Below are 23227 nucleotides of genomic sequence, written 5' to 3'. Positions count from 1 at the left end.
TCCAGAGAAAGAATTGATATTGATGGAATACAGACTGAAGCATGCTATTTTTTACTTTCTTTCTTTTTTTCTTTTATTCAAGTCTTTATATACAAAATGACTAATATGGAAATGTTTTACACAATTGCACATGTATAACCTATATTTGATTGCTTACTGTCTCAGGAAGGGGAAAGAGGAGGAAAAAAGGGAGAGAGAGAATTTGGAACTCAAGACTTTAAATAAAAATGTAAAAAATTTGAAAAAAACCCATGGTTAGACAAAAAGCTAGGTACCATGTTTCATGAAATCATAAAATAAAACTCAGTTCTATTAGCGTCAGAGGGCAAAGTAAAAATAGACTCTATTAGTTATCTCCTGAATGAAACCCCAAATTGAACTCATCAATATTTCAAATATTATATCCACATACACATATACACACATATACAGTTATAGAAATACGTTAACTTCAGAAAGCTTTTTTTAAACTCATACAATAAATGAACCATTAGCTAATTTAATTTTTTAAAATGAGAGGAAAACCATATTTCCAGTATCAAAATTGAAAAAAGTACAACTCACATTAAATAAAGATGAACTAAAGGAAACAATTTGAAATTATTTTGCACAAATATATGCCAATAAAATGTCCCTTAAACAAAATAGATGAATATTTACAAAAATATAAAAACACTATATTAACAAAATGAGAAATATGTCATTTAAATAACCCAATTTCAAACAAATAAAATGATCATCCCATAAAAGGAATTCCAAAGGGGGCAAGAGGAAAACAACCTAGGACCAGTGGACATACAAAAGAATTCTATCATTCTTTCCAGGAAAATTAAGTCCAATATTACAAAAATAGAAAAAGAAGGGATCCTCCCAAACTCCTGTTATATGAATCTGGTCTTGATACCTAAACTAGGGATATTTAAAGTAGAGAAAGAAAACTATACTAATATTCCTAGTAAACACTGATGCCTCAAATTGTTAAATACAATATTGGCAAAGAGGCCATAATTTTTTCAACTATTATATACATTTATTTCATATTTTATTTTCCCCCAATTACATGTAAAAACAATTTTAACATTAAATTTTTAAAAAATATTTTATTTCCCCCCATTATATGTAAAAACCATTTTTTGGTAAACTATTTTATGTAAAAAATATTTGGTTTTTTTTTTTTAAGTTTTGAGTTCCAAATTCTATCCCTCCCTCCTCCACCCCTCTCTGTGAGATGGTAAACAATTTGATAAAGGTTATACCTGTGCAATCATGCAAGAATCCTCCCTTTTCCTCTCCCCTTACCCTATTTCTTGATCTGTACACCCTTGAAGAATCCCTCCTTTATCCTTTCCTCCCACCCTTCTATTTCTCTGTAAGTTAAGAAGACTTTAATACCTTTCTGTATGTCCCTCTTTAGTTTCAAGGAGAATAAGATTCTAGTACTACCAGCCCTCCACCCCCTCCTGCCTCCACTGTAGCAATTCTTCCACTCATAATCTCATTTGGATGAGATCATTGCTCCATTTTACCTCCCTCTACCCAGTTTTACTTTTTAGGATCATTCCATCATACTCAACCCCAAGCCTTCTATGTATGTATTTTCTTTCAAACTACCAAAGTAACGGTAACATTCTTAAGACTTATAAATAACATTTTCCCATATAAGAGGTAAAGATTTTTCCCTTATTGAGTCTTTTATATTTGGCTTTTAATGTTTGCTTTATGTTTCTCCTGAGTCTAGTAGGTCAAATTTTCCATCTAGTTCTGGTCTTTTCTTCACAAATACCTGGAAGTCCTTTAGTTCATTGAATATCCAATTTTTCCCCATTCAAGATAACACACAGGGGTAGGTTACTTGCTGGGTAAGTTATTCTTGGTTGCAAGCTCCTTTGCTCTTCAGAATATATTGTTCCATCACCTTTTGTCTTTTAATGTAGAAGTTGCTGGATCTTATGTTATCCTTACTGTAACACCACAGTATTAATTTTTTTTCCTCTTGCTGCTTGTAGTATTTTCTTCTTGACCTGAGAGTTTTGAAACTTAGCAATGATGTTTCTGTGAGTTTTCATCTTGGGATCTTTCATGTGGTGATTAGTGGATTTTTTTTTCTATTTCTATTTTACTCTGTTATTCTAAAACTTCAGGTCAATTTTCCTTAATAACCTCTTGAAGTACAGTATGTACACTTTTTTTGATCATAACTTTCAGGTAGTCCAACAATTTTTTTATTGTTTCTCTTCTGTCTATTCTCCGGGTCAATTGTTTTTCTGTTTTTTTTTGGGGAGGAGCAGGCCAGTTGGGGTTAAGTGACTTGCCCAAGGTCACACAGCTAGTACATGTGTCAAGTGTCTGAGGTCAGATTTGAACTCAGGTCCTCCTGACTCCAGGGCTGGTGCTCTACTCACTGTGCCACCTAGTTGCCCCATCAGTTGTTTTTCTAATGAGATTTTTCATGTTCTCTTCTACTCTTTCATTCTTTTGATTTTGTTTTATTATTTCTCTGTGTCTTGTGAAGTTATTAGCTTCTGCTTGCCCAATTTTTAAGGAGTTATTTTCTTTCATAAATTTTTTGATCTCTTTTTCCAATTGGTTGACATTCTTTTCATAAATTTCTGAATTTTCTTGGATTACCCTTTTCTCCCCCTAATTTTTTTCAACCTCTTTCATTTGAGTTTTAAAGTCCATTTTTAAGATCTTCCAGAAACTCTTTTGGGGTTTGTGACCATTTTGCATTTTTCTTTGGGATAAAGTAGCTTTCTTAACTTCACTGTCTTCTGAGTTTGAACCCAGATCTCTATCACTATAGTAGCAATCTGTGATGGGTTCTTTCTCTTTTGCTTAATTATTATTATTATTATCATCATTTTAGTGACTTATTTCTTCTCTGTGGACTTTGTGTTAAAGTCTGGCTCTAGTCCAAAGGTGTGGGGGGATAATATCTCAGGCTACAGGCTTTTTTGAGTTATTGTTTTCTTAGCTCTATCCAGGGGCCTCCCTTCCAGGCTACATGTTTTTTGTGCTGTTGTTTTCTTAGCTCTATCCAGGAGCCTCACTCACTTCAGATATTTCTCTCGGTCCTTGAGCCATGACCAGGGACCCCTGCAATGCTGTCCCCACAAATGCTCCTGTTCCCTGTAGTCCCTCCGAAAGCTTCAAGCTTCAGCTCATCCCTCTGCCCTGGAACCAAAGCCAGGGGCTCCATGAGTGTCCACAGCCATCAGGGTCCCTACCATCTGTGATCACACTCACCTTGTATGTGTTTCTTCCTCCTGACCCACAGCCATAGCCCCAGACATTAGGTCGATGTACCTGGGACCGCATTCAGCACCAGTTGAGAGCCCTGCAATCTTGCCCTGATCAGGTTTCTGTGAGGGGAAAGTTCTGTGAAGCTGAGGCTGCAGCCTACACAGCTGCTCATAGGGCTTGTTGTTTGTTGATTCAGCTGCCCCCACGGCTGGTTGTTTTGTTGACTGAGAAGTATCTGCCCAGAGGTATTTGCACTTCCCTCAAGTCAAACCACCACTTCCAGAATAGTCTTTCCTAACATCCTCTGAAGTTATTTTAGGCCAAAGTTGTTTTAGGCTGACAACTGCTTTACTCTGACTTTAAATTATTTCTGCTGCTCAAAGTTCACTTCGAGGCATTATTTTACATTATTTGTGGGGAAATTTAGAAGATCCAAGTAATTTCTTGCCTTATTCTGCTATCTTCCTAGATCCTCCTCCAGGTTTTTAAAAAATCATAGTTTTTGTAGAGTCTAGTGATTCTTTAATTTTCTCTCCTTGGCCTATTTTCAGTTCTTTTTGATATCAGATACTTTATATTTATGTTCACTTTTTCAACCTTTTGATTTTGTTAAAATATATCTTTCTGCCTTAAGAAATCGATGGTTTCTGACTGGTCTCTTTTAGTACTCAGGGAATCTATATCTTGAGTAAAGTTTATGACTTTAAAAATTAAGTTTTTTTAATTAACAGAAAGCTATTTTCTCTCCCTTCTACTTTCTAATCAACAAAAAGAAAAACAAAATCCTTATAACAAATATGCCTTTCGTTGTATCCCAAGTACTTAGCACAGTGCCTGACATATAGAAGACAGTTAATCAATGTTACTTGATGGAAAGCACTAGCTAACTATGAATGCCACATATACTACCAACCTTGCAAGACTAAAGTGGATTCTTATGCCCTGTCTCAAAGGCGATGTGACACCAAAGTGGTACCTGAAGGAGTGAAAAAGCCTAATGTGATACCCATGGAACAGATAGAAAAATTCTTAATCCCTTTCCCATTGACCCCCATCTTTAGAATATGAATATCACTAGTCTTTTCTAGCCACTCTTGCGTGAGAGTGACTGTCTCTCTAGTCACTGTCCCCAGCTAGACCAAAGGAGAATCTGAGCAGGCAAAAAATAGATTAATGGGGAGCATCAAATAGCCTGTTGTGGCAGCTCACTCTTTCCCTCACAAAACAAAAATTGTTGCTTTTGTCTTGGGGAAAATTAGATTTATGCTTTTACTCTGCCATGGAAAGTTAACAATAACATTTTATTTTGTTTAGTTCCAAAGTCCACAGCCAGAAAGATTCATTCATTCATTCAGTAAACATTTTTTAAGCATCAGCAGTTCTGACACAGGGACTATTTTCTCTAATTTTTTTTCTACATATGTATTTATATAACGTGCCCTTCTCTGTTGCCTCTTATTCCCACTTATGAAACACAGAGAAATAAGAAATTGCTGATGTTGACCACCTTATTTTCTTTTTTTGAGTGTTCTGTGTGTCTATTGTTTTACAGCAAAATGCCTAACACAGATCATCGCTGTGATCAGTTATGTAAATTCAGATTCAGCTATGCAAAATAGTATATATAGTGCTCAGGTACAAATGGCAAACATGAATTTTTTTAAAACAATGAATACTTAACACAAATTTGTGATCCTTATAAAATAGGATTTAAACTAGATGTTTTAGGTTGGTCTTCATCCTTGGATCCCCAAAACCAATAGAATCATTAGTACCATTTTGTGAATAATGTATCACAGTAAATAATTGTCTATTTCTAAGATCTTTTCTTGGCTCTTCTTACAAATATGATCTGGCCGACAATAAAGACAACGTGAATCCCTTGAGAGTCAAAGGTCCAAAATGCCAACTATGGTTAAATATTCTATGTGATCTATTTTCACCCTTTCCATTTTTAGTTAGTATTTCTCAAATTAATTTCTTCTATTCATCATATAAGACAAACACAAAAGTTCAGTCCATGTCTCTAAGAACATTGGATCAGGCCCTCTTGAAGAAAATTGTGACTCTCATGTTTAGCAGTCTTCATTCAGCAGTCAATTGTCCCAGTATACATGATATTAGCTCCTTGTGCCTAGAGTAAATCATCTTTCACTACTTTCCTGTACTGAAGCGATAGGAGGAGACACCTTCCACAACAGCCATTGATTGTGCAAACATCCAACTTATTGCAACATGATTGTTCATAGGATCTGGGAGCAGAATTTTTGTGGTATCGTGGATTCCAAAATGGGCTGCTCTATAGATAACAATATCCTGTATTGATCCATGGAAAACATGAAACAAGCTATGAATTTCATCAGACTTGCTGATTTTCACAAGGCAGTTTCCCAGGCCTTTCACTTCTCTCTCAGTGTCAGATTTCCTGGTATCAGCTGCAAATGGGTCCTTGAAAAATTCAGGGAGTAGACAAAGCAGAGAGAGTGACTCCAACTGTGCCACCAGGGCAAGATTACCAGCAAAATACCTTCAAAACTGTATATGCTCATCCATTTCTCCCCAAACACCTGCTTATATTTATCCTTAAAGGCAAAGTTAAAGGCCTAGTGGAAAAATATCCGATGACATTTGTTAAGTTACCACACCAGAAGGAAAGCTCCTCTTTGTTCCTTTGTAATTCAGACTGTACAATTATGCCTTTGAACCGCTTAGCAGCAGCATATTGATCACTTGAATGATGTATCTGCAGTAGTAGTTTGACTCTCTTGATAAAGACTCTTAGAAATGGTTGTTCCTAGAAATAGTTATTCCACAATTATTTACAGAGGGAGCAAGAAAGTGATAGAGTTGGAGGCAGAGAGCCTGTGTGAGAGGCCTAAAGCCAGGGAACATATTGCCTACACAGCCCCTTGCTACAGATTGAACCATGCCTACTTGCAATACTAATGCAACATTGATTATGTTGGCCTCCAGTGCCTGAAGGCCATGTATATTATATTTTACCTCTTCCCCAGGGTTCTCCTGTACTGTTAAAAGTGTTTGGGGTTTCTAGGTTCTCTGCCATTGATTTCAGCTCCCACGATGTTGGTCCCCTAATTATAGGAGGGAGGGTCCACCCCACCCCAGTTCCATTTAACCACTAATGGTTGAGTTTTCACAAAGAAATATTTGCTTCAAAAATACAGAGATGTGTAAACTTACTCCTTAACATGTGGGGCTTGCTCCTCTGCAGCCCTTATACTACCTCATTCTCTGAGAAAGGGAAGGGGCTTAGATTACTAGGTTAGCTCAGTTCCTAGAGGGCACAGTCCCCTTTAGGCTTAAATACCAAACACTCTGGCTTCTCAGAGCTTCCCTGCCAGGCTGGCTGGCTACAATATCCTACCTGGAATCATGCCTCCAAGGTTGCCCTGGCTTGAACTCCTAGTCTGGTGGGGATCAGTGCCAGCACCTGAAACTGAGAAGAGTAAAAGAAACAGAACAAGACGAACATCCCAAGCATAGAGTAAAAAAGATGGGAGGCAGGAAGATATCCCTCCTTCTCAGTTCAATTCGTGGTGCCTGTGCTATGAGTAAACTATGTGGGATCTTCATTGTCTGGATGTAATAGGAGAGTTTGTGGGCAAAAGAATGAAATACCCTAGATTGGCAGCTTTAAAGACTCAACTTGTTCTGGTTATTGCAGCCAACTGAAGAAGGTTCTTGCATTGTAGGGGAACACAGAAAAGCAGAGAGAATGCAGAGATAGCCTAGACATGCTTCAAGGTCCCATTGCATACTTCCCTCTGTTTGAAATTTGCCATCAGCAAATAGATAGGGGTACATTTTTAAACTCAGTCCTTGTCCCAAGTGCAGAACAGTTCCTTATGGTCTATGGGGAGGCAGAAGCAATGTCTTTTTACTTGCTTCCCCAGTGCCATATAGTAAAGTAAACGTACAAGCAAATGAAAGAGCAAAACCAAAGAAAACTTGCTTCCTGTCTTGGAAAGAAACTTGGTCCCCACTGGGCTTTTCAAACTACATAGAGTTTAAACTACTTCCCTACAGGGATTTGGGACATGAGTCAAAAGGCATCACCCCTTTCTCAGATGGGAAACTGTCCTAGGTGGAAACTCTTACATGCTTTTCTCAGTGCATAAGGCCATTCAGCTCAGTTATGGACAAAAAATTCTCCTTCCTACACATTCTCTAGGAGTTCCTATAACATAGGTGGTTCCCCATAGAGGTCCAGATAGCTTTGCCTGGGTCTTTATTCCAAAGGACACCCCAAATTCCCCCCACCCAAGGATCCTTGCCATTGCAAGGGTAAACAAATACCACTGGAAACTCACCCAATAGGACAAGAAGACAAGTCAGCTACTTGTGGATTTTAGGCATAGGCATTTTCACCATGAGAAGTTGTATATGTTAATGTGCCTATTATTCCAAACCCTACCATGATTGACTATTTCCATTTTTTTGGTCATCTTTGCCAATTTGCAGATTGCAATGTGAAACCTCGGGCTTGTTTTGATTTGCATTTCTCTTATTAGTGATTTGGAGCATTCTTGTGGTTGTGAATACTTAGCAATTCTTTTGAGAACTATTTGTACATATCTTTGACCACTTATATTATTGGGGAATAGCTATTAGTTTTAACACATTTATTAATTGCTCATGTATTTTTGGATACCAACCTCTTATTAGAGAAATTGATATAAAGTTTTTTTTCCTATTAGACTACTTCCCTTTTTATCCTAGGTGCTGCATTAATTTTGTTTGTTCAGAAGTTTTTTAGTTTTCACATAAAGTTATTTGTAGTAATTGCCTCTATGTCTAATTAGTCAAAGAACAGAAGTGTTGAACTCAAATTATTCCTATATGTAGCATACTGACTTAGAAAACCACAAATTACCATAATCTATGTTGCATTGCATTTTTATTTATTTTGTTAAACATTTCTCAATTACATTTTCATCTACTTTGGGCAGTACTCCATGTATGTCCCAAGTTTGACACCTCTGGTTAAGGATACTTCTTCTACCCATAGATGTGAGAGGCATATAATATGCTTCTCTTCTAATTTTTTTTATAGTATGGTTTTTAATATTAACATTACATATCCATTTAGAAAGCAATGGGGAGTATAGTGCAAAGTGTTGGTCTGATTTCTACCAGACTGTTTTCCAGTTTTTTCAGCAGTTTTAATCAAATAGATTTTTTCCTGAGAAATTCATCTTTTCTACTTTATCAAATATTGGATTATCAAGTTCCATTGTTTCTGATTCTCCTCTGTCTAGTCTGATCCATTGATCTTTCTCTCTGTTTTTTAACCTGTACTAGATGGTTTTGATCACTGCTGCTTTATAATATAGTTTGAGGTCTAGAATTCCCTTTTTATCTTTATTTCTTTTCAATATTTTCCTTGATATTCTAGATCTTTTGTTTCTCCAATGAATTTTGTTATTATTTTATCAAATTCTATAAAAGTAACTCCTTAGTAGTTTGATGGGTATGGTATTAAAAGTGTAAATTATCTTTGGTAATATTGCATTTTTATCATATTGGTCTGGCCTAGCCATGCAGCGTTGAATATTCCTTTATGTAAGTTGTTCTTTATTTCTTTAAGGAACACTTTGTCATTGAATCTATACGAATCTTTTATGTGCTTTCAGTAGGTCAGTCTCTAGATATTTTATGCATTTTGTAGATATTTAGAATGGGATTTACTTCTTGTACTTACTACTTGTTTCTTCTTATTGTATTTTATTGTTATTATTATATAGAAATATTATTGATTTGGGTGGATTTATTTTGTAACTGGCGACTTTGCTGAAGCTATTAATTGTCACAATTAGTGCAGAATTGTCTTGTATTATTTAAATTTATTTTCCTTTTATTTGAAAGTCTTTCTCCTGATCTCTTGTTGAATTTGCTGTTTCTCAGTTGAATTATTAAATTTAACCACTATGTGTCTTGGAGTTGGCAGCCTTGGTTTTGTTTTTTTTTTTTTTTCTGGAGGTAATCTGTAAATTCTTGGTATTTCATTTTCTGTGTTTAGGAGTTCTGGTCAGTTCTCTTCTATTGTTTCCTTCATTATTCTTTCTCAGACCTATAGTCCTAGGAGACCTATAGTCTTAGGTTGTGTCTATGAATCTTATCTTCAAAGTAAGTATGTTTTGCTTGAATAGGGAACATATCTTCTTTTAATGTTTTTTTTTTTTTTGCTGCTTTTCTTCTAGATTGTCTCTCAGTTTTATATATTTGCATTCCCAATCTATTATTTTTTTATTTCTTTGGTGAGGCTTATTAGCATTGCATATTCTACTTTTTATATTCTGCCAATTATTTTGGTTGTGCAGGCCATCATTTCTGCTCTCATACTTCCCATTTCTCTTTTGAACCACTCAAGAACAGCATATGGTGGTTCTGTGTTCTCACATTCCACGTGATCTCCTACCTCATCAAGCATTAGATCATTTCCTTTTGTTCTATAGTACCTATTAATAGATGTCTGAACTTGTTTACTAGATATGGAGGCCATATTTTCTTTTGTTGTTAGTATTTTCCCTATTGATGTATCTGCTTTCCACAATCTTTTAATTTTCTTCTCCCTGACATCTCTGGTAATTTAAATCTTTCCTTCCCCCCCGCCCCACCTACTTATTTTTCCTTATGGCTCACTTTCTGACTCTCTCCTCTCTGAAGGTAGTTTCCGTGGGGGCTGGATCTCAAAGTATCTCACCCTCTTCCCATGTTTACCAGTCTAGATCTCTGCCTAAAGTGACTTTTGGAGGGATAGAAGTGGTTGTAACTAGATGCTGTGCTCTTTCCTTCAAGGTAGTGGAGTGCTGTATAGTACATAATATTCCCTACCTTCACACCCACCCCTCAATACACACACACACAGAGTATCTTGTCCTGGTGATTTGTCTCACTCCTTCTGTTCCTCAGTTCTTTGGCCTGACACCAGCAGTTCAGAGTTTTACAGCATCGATGGTACAGGGTTGCAGACCCAAGCAAGCTTTTGCTCCTGAAGGTCTGTGGCTGAGCTGTCACCACCTGAGCAAATTTCCACAGCCTAGAGCTATGGTCTCCATAGCACTGGAAAGAGGAAGATTTTTTTTTTTGTAAACCTGTGTCAGGTCCTTTTGACTTTACTTATAATGTGAATGTTCATATGCATATAGTTTACTTTTGAGTAGATCAATTCCTAAGTCATTGGATAAGCAATGTTAGAAGTATGAATGGTGGTATCAATGTTTGTAAATTAATATTTGGTCTAACATCTGTTTGATTCTAATAGAAAAGGCATTAAATGGTACTGAAAGCCATTTTGTATTTTTGTTCAGTACTATGTGTAATCATTATTAAATAAATTTGTCACATTAACTTTCTAGTGATTAGCCCCACCATACTTAGCTAGGCTGTTCCTTAGATGCCAAACATTGTCTGTTGCTGAGCCTACATTCCAAGTGGCCTACCCTGAGTGAACCTACTAGAGTTTGTGCACTGTTGGCATAGCCTTTGAGAATCTCCCTTCTTCTCTATTCAGTTGTGAGGCATGGTGTAAGAAATGGGTCTGCGAGTCTGTTATATATGCCCACTGCAGCTTTAATATAGCCAATTATATGAGCTCATAATCCTATAGTTTTTGTAGAAAAATGAATATTTATTTTGCTTTTCATCATATATAAATAGTATCTAGGAATTATAGATGATTTTCATTATCTGACTATCAAGAGTAGAATTTCTGAAAATATGTTAACTCTAGGTGTGTACTTAACATTTGTTTTTAAGTATCCCACAAAGTACCATTAGAAATGGGGAGGAATAATATATATCATTTTCTTCTATTGTTTACCTTGAGGCCTATAACTCTATAATACTTTACTTTGTTTTTGATTTGAGGTAGAATAAGTCACTATTAAGATCTTAATTTAGAATAATTTAGGTTTTATACTATTTGTACCCTAATTATATTAAGTTTTTCTGTTTGCTATAGATTTCTGCTATATATAACAGAAATAGCTCTAAATTCTCAATAATTTTTTATTTCATACGAATTGCCAAGTATATTTATGTCCTGTTGAATCTAATGAAATATACTTCTGGTGAAGAAATTGTGTCATGTTTTTACTCCATTTTCTTTCACATTTCAGGTTAATGCTAATGACACTGTACAATGTAAGCATCAACTTGAAAGGCCTGAAGTATATAAGTGAAAGTCCAGGTTTCATCCCTCTACTGTCATGGCTCTTGAAAGGTAAGGGCTTTGCATAAGCTATGTATGTAAACTTCTTATGCAATGGCTAAGTAGATTTTACTATTAAAATTTTTGACTTAATATGTTGGGATGTTTTAGTTTAGATTTTCAAGAAATTCCTTGAGATAAAAATAACTTAAAGGTATTCTATGAATATTTGTCATCTTCTTGTTATCCAAAGATAGTTAGTAAAGGTAAAAAAGTCACTTAAATCTGCTTAAAATGGGGACCAACATTTCATAGTAAATACTGAAGAACAGGTTTGATTAGGACTTTTATATTGAAAAATAAAAATTATTAAAATAAGTTTCTCGTCTTATATTTTAATAAATTTATGTTCTAATTGCAACCACTCTAATTCTCAAAATGAACAAGGAATGAATCAAGTATTAAACGATTTTGAGGAACATAATTTTTCTGACAAAATTACATAATGCAGTATATAGCACAATATGACATCCTTCCCTTCCTATTTGACTTCTGTGGCACAATAATAAAGAGTCATTTTTACTAAAGTATTTGAAGGCTTCATCAGTTTTCCCAAGGGCCTCTCTTAATCCATTGATGCTCAAATTATTCTCTTTCAAAGCACCTACCTAAAATCGATGAGACACTTACTGACAAAGATGTTGACTGCTTGAGCAGGGATGGGCAAGGATAGATGCTATTACAAGAATCTATAGATAGTTGCAGACAAGGATGTTGATCAAGAACTAATTGTATATGTGATTTGTTCGTGAATGTTTTTCTGTTTGGATGACTTCTCTTCACAGCATCTTGCTTTCCCTCAATTTTGTTAGTTTCAAATTGCAGAACATTTACTGATCTGCATTGGTAGAGGGAGTTTCATATACTAGTTGTAGTGAGTGCACTCTGGCTCTTCTAAGGGCCCTCTGAGGCTACATCTCCCCTCAAAGATCCTAGGTACTCTGAAGAAGTAGGGTTGTGGGACTTTTTTCTAATGCCATTGACTAATATTCCCATCATCTATGTTTTCCCCATGTGTTGGGGCCTATGACGAGCACCCCACTTTCATTCAAATGTGACATTAATTAATATTTACTTCAAAGTAATATTTGCTTCAAATATATAGCATGAAAAAATATACAAATATTTTTGCCCTTCAACAACTTAGGGGTATACTCTTCCCTATAAAACCTATGTGTCTGGGGAAGAAGGCTTGAAACTTAGCTCAGTTACTACATAGCCTTGATCCTGTCAGGTTTATGTCCAGATACATAGTACAACTGCTAGATGAGTGTCTGTGTCACCTATTCCTGGCCTACACACCCGAAGGTCACTCCCAAAAGGTGCTCCTTGTGGCATCAGTGTCACACTGGTTGTGAAACCTGACTTGGCCTCTGACTCCTAGATTCTAATGCACAGATTCCTGTGGTTTGCTTTCTTGACCTTTCAACATTCTCAAATTCGGCATGGTCTCTCATCATATGCCATGAGCTGAAAAGAGTCACTGAATAAAGCTGAAGGAGAATGAGGCAAAAGGAAACAAAAAGAAGAGAAGAAAGCCTGGTGCTGTTAAGGCTTTTCTGAATGCTTCCAAAGATGATTAAAGAGCCTTCTTTTTAGTAGGTGTTAGTTAACTGGACCTATCCTGCTCCTTTACCTGTTGCCACAGAAACAAAAATAAAACAAAAAACTTTTTTTCTGACATGCTGCCGTCTAACCATATCTTCCTTATTTATGAGATGAAGCCAATTTTTGACCCAGATAGAAGACTTTAAGATATAGTAGTCAAAATGGTGGTAGTTGTTTGACTTGTCTGGCACATGCTGCCTACTGTCTCTGCTTCAGGGTATTTTGCTTCTTTTTTTTTTTTGGAGGGGAAGGCAAGGCATTTGGGGTTAAGTGACTTGCCCAAGGTCACACAGCCAGTAAGTGTGTCAAGTGTCTGAGGCCAAATTTGAACTCAGGTCCTCCTGACTCCAGGGCTGATGCTCTACTCACCTACTGTGCCACCTAGCTGCCCTGTATTTTGCTCCTTTAGCTAGGCTAATTTGATATGAAATAATGGTGATGGTGATGATGATGATGATGATGATGATGATAGCTAACATTTATACAGTATTTATTGTGTGCCAGGCACTGTGTTAAGCGTTTTATGATATGAGAACCCTACGGAGTCAATTCATCACTAATTGAAATAATTAAAACTTTAGCAGAGTTTGAGGCAAGGTCCCTTGCTACTTCAGCCAGGCTGGAAGGCTTGCCCTGAATGTATCAGCTGGTTGGCAGCATTTAGTGAGGTGGGTTGGCTTCTTCTTCACAGGAGTCACATTCCCCAGTGATGGTCATGAGGGCTGGGCTAGAAACAGGAGTGATACTCTGGGTGGTGCTGCCACTCTCAGAGTTCCTATGCCTGCTGGTGGCAGTTGGTCAGCAGTTGTTGCTGATAGTGATGAGAAAGCTATGGCCTCTCTACACAGTGATTTCTCTCTTCAGTGGGGCCTGGACTAGAAGCAGGTTTAGTCACTTTGGGGGCCATTGTTATTCTCAGGACTCGGGGGTTCAGGGTCCTGGGCCATCCATGTCACAGTCTGAGGGAAGATGGTGGTTTTTTTGAACTTGCCTTTCACATACTGCCTCTGTGCATCCCATAGTTAATTTTATATGAGATGATGTGAGAACCCCAGAGAATCTATTAAACATTAATTGAAGTAACTAAAACTTCAGCAAAATTGATAACTAGTAGTATGTGACATAAATTCTTATAAATCATCAACATTCCTGTATATTCCCAACAAAAACCAGCAGGAAGAGCTAGAAAGAGAAATTTCATTCAACCTAACTACAGAACATATAAAATATGTGGGAGTACGCCTTCTAAGATTCATCAAGGAACTTTATGAATCCAAGTATATACTGTTTGCAGAAATAAAGATAAACCTAAATAATTGGAGAAACAATTGCTCATGGGCAGTGCAAAAAATATAATAAAAATGACAATATGCCCTAAATTAATTTACTTATTTAATCAAACTTCTCAAAGAATATTTCATAGAGCTAAATAAAATAATGGAATTCATTTTGAAAAACAGAAGATCTCATCTCAAGGGCAATCATGAAAAATATTTGGACTCTGCGGGCTCAGCAATACCAGATCTCAGACTATACCACAAAGCAATAATCATCAAAATTCATTACTGGCTGAAAATAGAGGGGTTGTTCAGTGGAACAGATTATATGTTCAATATATAGAAGCTAAAAAAAAATACAGTAGCATTATGTTCAGGAAACCCAAAGATCCCAGTTATTAGAAGGGAAGATATCACTCTTTGGCAAAACCATTGAAAAAACTAAATGGCAGAAATTATATGCTAGACCAGGGCTGTCCAAAACGCAGCCTGTGGACTGCAGTGTGGTTTATGCAGCCTGCTTCCAAGCATAGAAATTTACGTAAATGCTTTAGTAAACAAAGCCAAGCTACTGCAGAGCTCTCACTAAAATGGCAAATCAAAATATATTGTCTATTGTTTCAATAAAAACCTAAGATTGGATAGCTTTGTGCTAGACCAACACCTAATACTATATACCAAGGTAAACTCCAAATGGATACATGTCCTAGATATAAAAAAGTCACATCATAAACAAATTAGAGGAGCAAGGAAGAAATTACCTTTTTGACCTATGAATAGATGAAGCATTCATGACTAAACAAGTGATAGCATTACACAAGCTAAAATGGATAATTTTGGTTTTATAAAATTTAAAATATTTTTGTACAAGCTTATCTAATGTCTTTTATGTAAAAAGAAAATGGGTAACTTGGAAAAAACATTTTCCACAATTTTCTGATACTGATTCATATGTATAAGACTTAAGAGCCATTCCCCAATAGGTGAATGGTTAAAAGATATGAAGAAGCAGTTTTTAATAGTATTTTATTTTTTCCCCAGTTATGTCAAGAAAATTTTTGGTGTTCATTTTTACAAGATTTTGAATTCCAAATTTTTCTCTCTCCCTCCTCTCCCCTCTTCTGAAAATAGTAGGCAGATTGATATAGTTTCTACATGTGCTATCATGTAAAAATTATTTCCATTTTAGTCACAGTTGTGAAAGAAGAAACATATCAAAAGAAAAAAAACATGAGAAAGAATAATGTAAATGAAAAAAATACGCTTCGATTTGCATTCAGAGTTGATCTGTTATTTATCTGGATATGGATAGCGTTTTCCTTTGTGAGTCCTTTGTATTTGTCTTGGATCATTGTGTTGCTGAGAAGAGCTGAGTCATTCATAGTTGATGTAGCCAGAGCGGCCTTTGTTTTCTTTGAGTGACTCAGCTTACCTCATTGAGCCTCGCTGGGCCATACCTGGGAGCAGAGAACTTCCTGTGTGACCTCTTCCAGGGCAGGAAGTCCAGAGACTCATGGCCTGCGAGCAGAGAACTTCCTGTGTGATGAGTCATGGGGCTGGCTGAGTGGAGGTGTTAACTCCAGAGCCATGCCCCATTGGGTGCTAACCTAGTCTACTCTAGGGGGTGGGGCCAACTCAATAACCAATTGGCCCTGGTCATTCAGGCAGCACTTGATGATGTCAAAAACTCTATAAGAGGGGAGAGGACAGCTTGAAGAGCTCTCTTTCCTTTTCCGGTTGGTGTGGGAGCAGCGTGACTCTGGGCCAGCCCTTGCTCTCGGGCTGAGCCCAGATGTTGGTAACTATGAATTGTATTGGGTCTGTCTGTTGATATTTGTAATTTTTTTGTATTTAGTTCTGAAGTTCGGGGTGGTGGTTGTTTGTTCCCCTGAACTAGCTAACTGTAATCTGTATTTGGCCTGTCTGTTGATGCTTGTCTCTTTGCTCCCCTGAACTAATTGAATGCTAACTGAATGCTGGCGTTTCCCCCTGAACTAGATGAATGTTGTCTGTATGCTAACTGAATGCTGGATTAAAGAAAGCTGGTCAACCCCTTCACCGTGCTTTCCTTGTTTAAGCAGATAAAAAGAACCTGTGCTTTTCTGGCGTGCCTGGCAGCCTCCTGGATGCTGGCTGTGGGGGGATCTTATGCCCCCACAGAAGCTGCTAGCTGGATTGCTAATACATTTGATCATCACACAATGTTGCTGATACTATATACAATGTTTTCCTGGTTCTGCTCATTTCACTTTGCATCAGTTTGTACAAGTCTTTCCAGGATTATCTGAAATCTGCCTGTTCATCATTTCTTATTGCACAATAGTATTCCATTACATTCATATACCACAGCTTGCTCAGATATTTCCCAATTGATGGGCATCCCCTCAATTTCCAATATTTTGCCACCACAAAAAGGGCTACTATAAATATTTTTGCACATGTAGGTCCTTTTCCCTTTTTTTTAAATGATCTCTTTGGGATACAGACCTAGTAGTGGTATTTCTGGATCAAAAGGTATGCACAGTTTGGTTACCCTTTGGGCATAGTTCCAAATTTGTCTCCAGAATTTGTGAACCGTTGGATCAGTTCACAACTCCACCGTGCATCAGTGTCCCAGTTTTCTGACATTCTCTCAAAAATTTATCATTTTCCTTTTTTGTCATATTAGCCAATCTGATAGATGTGTGCTTTATAATATAGTTTGAGATCTGGTATTTCAAGGCCACCAAGAAGCAGTTTTTAAAGGAAGAAATCCATGCTAATAATAAGCTTATCAGAAAAAAGATATTATCACCAATAATTATAAATATTTGCAAAGAAATGCAAATTCAAGCAACTTTTGACATTCTACCTCATACTTATCACACTGGCAAAAATGGCAAAAGAGGAAGTTGACAAATGTTGACAGGACTGTGGGAAAACTGTGCACTGTGAGTAGAGCTATGAATTGGTCCAACCATTATGAAAAGCAGTTTAGAACTATGCCCCTGGATTTACTCAACTCTACATACCCTTTGACCCAGTTGTACTACTAAGAGGTTAAATGGACCTAAATGTACAAAAATATTTATAGCAGCTCTTTTTGTAGTAGTCAAAAATTAGAAATAAGGGTGTTTCTTCTTACTGGGGAATGTCTAATTGGTGGAATATGTGTTTAATGAAATATTATTTTGCCATAATAAATGATGAGAGGGACAGTTTCAAAGAAAACTGGGAAGACTTCTATGAACTGATACAGAGCAAATGAGTATAATTTGGACAGTTTATACAATAACAGAAAAGCAACTTTGAAAGATTTTAGAACTCTGATTAATACAGTAGATAAGCCATGAGTCCAAAAGAATGAAAATGAAGCACACCATTCACCTCCTACCAAAGAAGTGATGAATTTAAAATACAAAAAGTATAATACATAGCTTGCCTAATGTGGAGATGGCTGCGTCCCCAACCGCATGGCTGAGGTAATCTCCATTGATTGGTTGCCTGCTAAGCTAGTCTCTCTCTCTTTTCACCATCTTTTCAACTGTAATCCTAGCTGCTGTGCCCGGCATGGATGCCATGAACTGAGCCAGAAAGGTGTGGGCGGGGCAGGGCTTGACCTTCCCCTCCTTACTCTTTTATCTCCACATCCTCTGAGAAATGGGTTTGGGGAGTTTGTTTCTGCTTTTTGTTATTTGTCCTCAGTTTCAGGTGCCAGAGGTGATCCTCACAGACCAGTCCAGAGTTCAAACCATGGAAAACCTCAGAGCTAGAATTGAAGGCAGGGTAGTGCAGCAGCTTGCCATCACAGTATGGAAACCCTAAATAACCAGGATGCCTGGGACTCAAGCCCAGTGGGGGTATGTGAATTTGGAATTGAGACTGTATAGGAACAGAGCCAAACTATGAACCTAACCTCCTTCCTTTCCCTAGAGACTGAGGTAATATAGAAGGGAAGGAGAATTATGTCTCCCACATATGGGGGGAGTATGTTTGTATATTTGTGATTATGCCTTTGGAAGTAAATATTTCTGCATAAAAGCTCCACTGTGTTATAAATATGTGATGAGTGTTTGATTTTTTCATGATTTTAAAAAAAATTTCTCAATGGAGGGAATACTGAGAGGGGCAGATTAATAAAATAAAAATAACAAGAAGTGAATGTATTATATTAACAAAAAGCATTAGTAAAAATTTCAAAAGAAGCTAAAAAAAAGATCATCTGGCCCCTTTCTGCTGAGAACAAACTGTAGTTAGGTTCTGAAAACACTCATTTAACAACTTAGAGATACTTTATTATTTCGATATTTTTCTAACACATAAGGAGTAGAAGATAACTTATTAATTGATAGCCAGAGGTACTTTTTTTTTTTTTACAATGCTGTTGACCTTAAAGATTGTACATATTCTTCTGTTAGCCCTAGCACTCTCTTCCTTATCTCCCCAACCCCCAGTTTAGTAATCAGTGTGATGAAAACAGGAATATGATTACTATATCTTGTCATTCCATTTTGTTCTTGGTAGTTCTTGACTTCACTCTATGATGACTCCCCAAGCCAGGAGTAAAGAAAAAGGAGATTTTATCTTAATGACTATATACCTAGATTAACAGCTTCTTGTATTCAATGTTGCCTAATGGTAGAAAATTTTCACTCTGATTGTGATGTTCATTACTAGCCCCTCCCCTCTTTATGCTCACTTTTTCCCCATTTGCCATGAAATCTCCTCTCTGGGTTCATTCGTTGCCAGCCTTCTGCATTTCCTTGCCCCCTAGGATTCTTATTTTCCTTCTCCCAAGACAGAATGCTATCAATGAAGGTGTGATATTCTGAGAAGTAGTGGTTTCTCTGAGCACCAAATCCCTGCAGATCATACACATTTAATGTCCACATCTCCCATTATAGATTCTTTCTCCCTCCATGGTAGTGTTCTGCAGTAGAATTTCCTCCCAGTGCCTAATCAAATTTTCCTTCTTCCTTTCCCCCTTTTTAAACCCCTCTTTTTTTGCCATCTCACCCATTCTCCATAGCCCCTCTTCTTCTTAAGTGACTAAAGAGTTATTTTCCCTTCACTGTTTACTAGTGATCTGATTATGGTACATCACATTTTCCCTTCTACCTTCTTCCTCTACCCTTCCTTTTTATGTACCTTCCCATGCCTTAGTTTATCCCACAAAAAAACAACAACATTGACTTACCCATAGGCAGGGTCTTGTCAGGGTTAGTCCATGGTACTTACCTCCTTGTGTACTTTTAGAAAGAATCTTTTAATGCTCCCCCTCTTTTGTTGTTGTTTTTTAACTCCATAGGTATCTTTCTCTTTCTTTCTCCTCATTTTTCTGGAATAACTTGGTTTATCTATTTGTTTAACTTTCTTTTGTTTCTATTGTCTGGGATGTTCTAAAGCAAATAATTAGAGCATATTTAGTGTTCTTTCTAGGAATGCTTCAAATGCCTCTTTTTTATTGAATACCTATCCTTTTTCATTGATGATTTGGTTTAGGTTTGCAGGATATGCTGCCTTATGTTGCATTTTGGGTCCATTTTGCCCTTTGTGATACATTATTTAATTTCCCTCCTGGATTTTCTGTTTTAAGTGCAGAATAGTCTTGTATTATTTTAATTTTCTTTCTTTTATATTTGAAGATCTTTTTCCTGTCGCTTGCAGAATTTGTTGCTTGTCATTGGAATTCTTCAATTTAACTACTATGTGTCCTGCGAGTCACAGCATTTGATTTTATTTTCTAGAGGTGAACAATGGGTCCTTTCAATCGCACATTGTTTTCTGTGTTTAGAAGTTCTGGGCTCTAAAAAAAAACCCAAAACAAAACAACAACAACAAAAGAAGTCCTGGGCTCTTGTATGATTTTTTTGCAATTTAGGCTTTTCATGTTCTTTTTGAACACCTATGATCTTAGATTTTCTCTATGGACCTTCCATTCAGGATCAGTACATTTTGTTTGTATGAAGAATGTGTTTCCTTTTAATATGATCACTTTTTGCTTTTCTTCTCCCAGATTGTTTTTATTTCTATTTGGTCATGTTGTCAATCAGTTATTCTCTCTTTTGTTTCTCTTGAGAGACTTGCCATCATGCATTCAAGTTGTCCTATTCTGCCAATTATTTCTTCTCTGTAGGCCATAAATTCTGCCTTCATCATTCTTACTTCTTTCTCGAACCATTCAGGAACATTGTGGTTCCATACTCTTTTGGCAATCCACAGGGTCCTCTGCCTTACTGAATGTCGATCCATTTTCCTTTGTCTTGTAATATTTATTCAGAAATGTTTGGACTCATTTAGATGTCCTGCAGGCCATCTCCTGTTGTGTGATTAATAACTTTCCTATTGATTTATCTGCTTGGGCTCAAGATTTTTTTTTTAACTGAATTTTCTTCCTGAGATATTTGGTGATTTTAGTCTGTTTTCCTTATATACCCCTATTGCTCAGTTTCTGACACTTTCCCTTTTGATATTAGTTTCCTTGAGGGTTGGACCATAAAGCTGTCTCCATCTCCTCCCATGCTGGGGAATTCACCAGCCTCAATATAACCAAAATGACTTCTGAGGGAATAGAATTGGCCCCTGGGAAGATGTCAGTCCCCATTCCTTCACACTTGGTGCAGTCTCCTCCACAAACTGGCAACCTACCCTGGTTACCTCTGTTATTTATTTTTTAGTGGCAAGAAAATTGTTGAGTAGATTTCAGAGTGCAAGTCCATGGGTCCCATTTTTCAACCCTTTCAGAGAATGGGCACTGTTGGGGGGAGAGGGTGCTAAATGAGCACTTAGGGATTAGGAATTAATGTCCTCTGCTGTTAATTCATCATGTTATTACCTCATTAGGGTTCTTAGTGTCTCAGCCTGTGGAGACAGCTGCATTTGCTTTTCCTCTTATACATAATTATTTAGGAGAGTTTTGAGAGTTTTTATCAGAGAAAATATCTAGTCCTGCATCCTGTTGGTCACGTGACATCAATCAGTTATACTTCTTTCTTTGTGACATTATAACTCAAATTAATTGTGACCTATTTTTAATGGTAATATTTTATCTTTATCAAGAGTATTATTATTAATGAAGCAGTTAGGTGACTCAGTGGATAGAGTCAGGAAGACCTGAGTTCAAATCTGACCTCAGTCAGAGGCGTTGTGACCCTGAGCAAGTCATTTAACCTCTCTTTGCCATAATCTACTGGAGAAGGAAATGACAAACTACTCCAGTATACTTGCCAAGAAAAACCCCACGGACAGTATTGGCATGCTATCATGGGTTGGATATGACTGAATGGCTGAACAACAGTAACAACAATTACTATTAATAAAAATGCTTTTTCTTTACTTGGCAAAAACATGGAAGAGAAATGGATGTGTGATAGTTAAATGTTCTTATGACACAAGCCTAGTATATTTTGAGCTATTTGTATTTTATGGCACTAAGTGCACAGTATTAATGGCTCACATAGGGTCCAGTGATAGTGAAGCTAGGTAAGTTCAGAGTGACTCATCACAAGATTGATGGTGCGGTGAAGAAACTTTCATCAGTAGTAACTCTCAAAGCATTTTTGACAGTAATAAAACTTTGGTAATTCCAGCAATAGACGAATTGGTCTACTAAAAAATGATACGACCTTGAGGTTGTAAACATTTTTCCATGTAGTGCTCTTATTGGTACTTATTACTAATTCTGAATTGTGATTATTGATTATGAATTATGATTTATTGAATTATTGAATTTGTTGAATCAATTTACTGAATTATGATGTATTGTACAAAATTCTTGAACTTAAGAAGAAAAATGCTTTTTTTCTGAAGTGAAACCAGGGAGGACTATAAAGTAAATATTCCATTTTGGGGGTGAGTGGTGCCACTGCAATTGATGTGTAATTCATTTTGAGGACTGTATCATAGTTTACCTCATGCTTAATATAAGCTTAATACAGCATGAACATTGTAACTGAAAGGAGTTATGGCTTGGTAAACTCCCTTTAAATTAAGTGATTAAATAAGATGAACACCAAGATGTTAAATGATAAGTACATCTGGGACACAAGAGAAATAGGTAATGAAGTACAGTAAATTTCTGCAATTAACAGTTAAGTACACACTCTGCTACATGCTCAAGTATTAAATCAGCCCATTAATAAAATGTTTTTGTTTGTTTTGTATATGGCTTTGAAGGATCTAAAGCTTCAAGCAAACCTCAATGAACTTACATTTTTTTGATAGGGAACCCTATCCCTACCCCCGTCTCAGCTACAAGCCTTACACCAGGTCTGTGGTGTCCCGGATCCTGCTCTGGGGTCAGCAGAATAGCTTCCAGGTCCCTCTTGCTCTGATCTCTCAGTTTGCTGTCTCACCCCAGTCAAAGGTACAGAGCTATTCCTGCTCCTTGTCCTGTACACAGAAAGCCACAGGTCCCAGCCCAGTCCCTGTTTTGGAAAGCCCTGTTTTTCTGAATATCTCTCCCCTACTCCCTATCCCATCCTACCCACAGTGCCCAGAGGATTCTATCTCCTTGTTCTGACATGGGCAGTAAAAATGACCCGCTGTCGTTGATTTCCTGATCACCACTCAGTTTGGTGCTTTTTCTTGATCTTTGTTAGAGTAGTTACACTATGCCTCAGTTTCTATATCTGTGAGACGGATCTACAACTATCATACGCCTTGTTCAGATTTTTTACAATTAATGTTTTGTTCTGGGTAAGTGCATCATAAGCTATAAATTTATATTATGTTTTAGACTATAAGCAAACATGAAATTTCTGAAAATAGGAAATAATAATACAAATGGCATATTGGTGCAAAAAAGGGGAAGGAATTTTTATTGTCAAGTATGTCTAAAGACAAAATGTTCAACTCTCCCACTGACATAAACAATCTATAAAGCTGT

At 36.8% G+C, this 23227-nt stretch overlaps 1 protein-coding gene across 2 annotated transcripts in view; it reads left to right on the top strand.

Annotated features, from left to right (window-relative positions):
* LOC118838615 (heat shock transcription factor 2 binding protein) overlaps window positions 1-23227 on the top strand; it is a 110137-nt gene that overhangs the window by 82445 nt on the left and 4465 nt on the right. For both annotated transcript variants that reach the window (XM_036745957.1, XM_036745958.1), the window contains one exon: window positions 11385-11488. In XM_036745957.1, the coding sequence (XP_036601852.1) occupies window positions 11385-11488 (104 nt within the window). The remainder of the gene's footprint in view (window positions 1-11384; window positions 11489-23227) is intronic.

This window comes from Trichosurus vulpecula, chromosome 2 (assembly GCF_011100635.1).
Source record: "Trichosurus vulpecula isolate mTriVul1 chromosome 2, mTriVul1.pri, whole genome shotgun sequence".
Classification (NCBI taxonomy): Eukaryota; Metazoa; Chordata; class Mammalia; order Diprotodontia; family Phalangeridae; genus Trichosurus; species Trichosurus vulpecula.
This window is presented reverse-complemented; position numbering and strand designations above follow the sequence as displayed.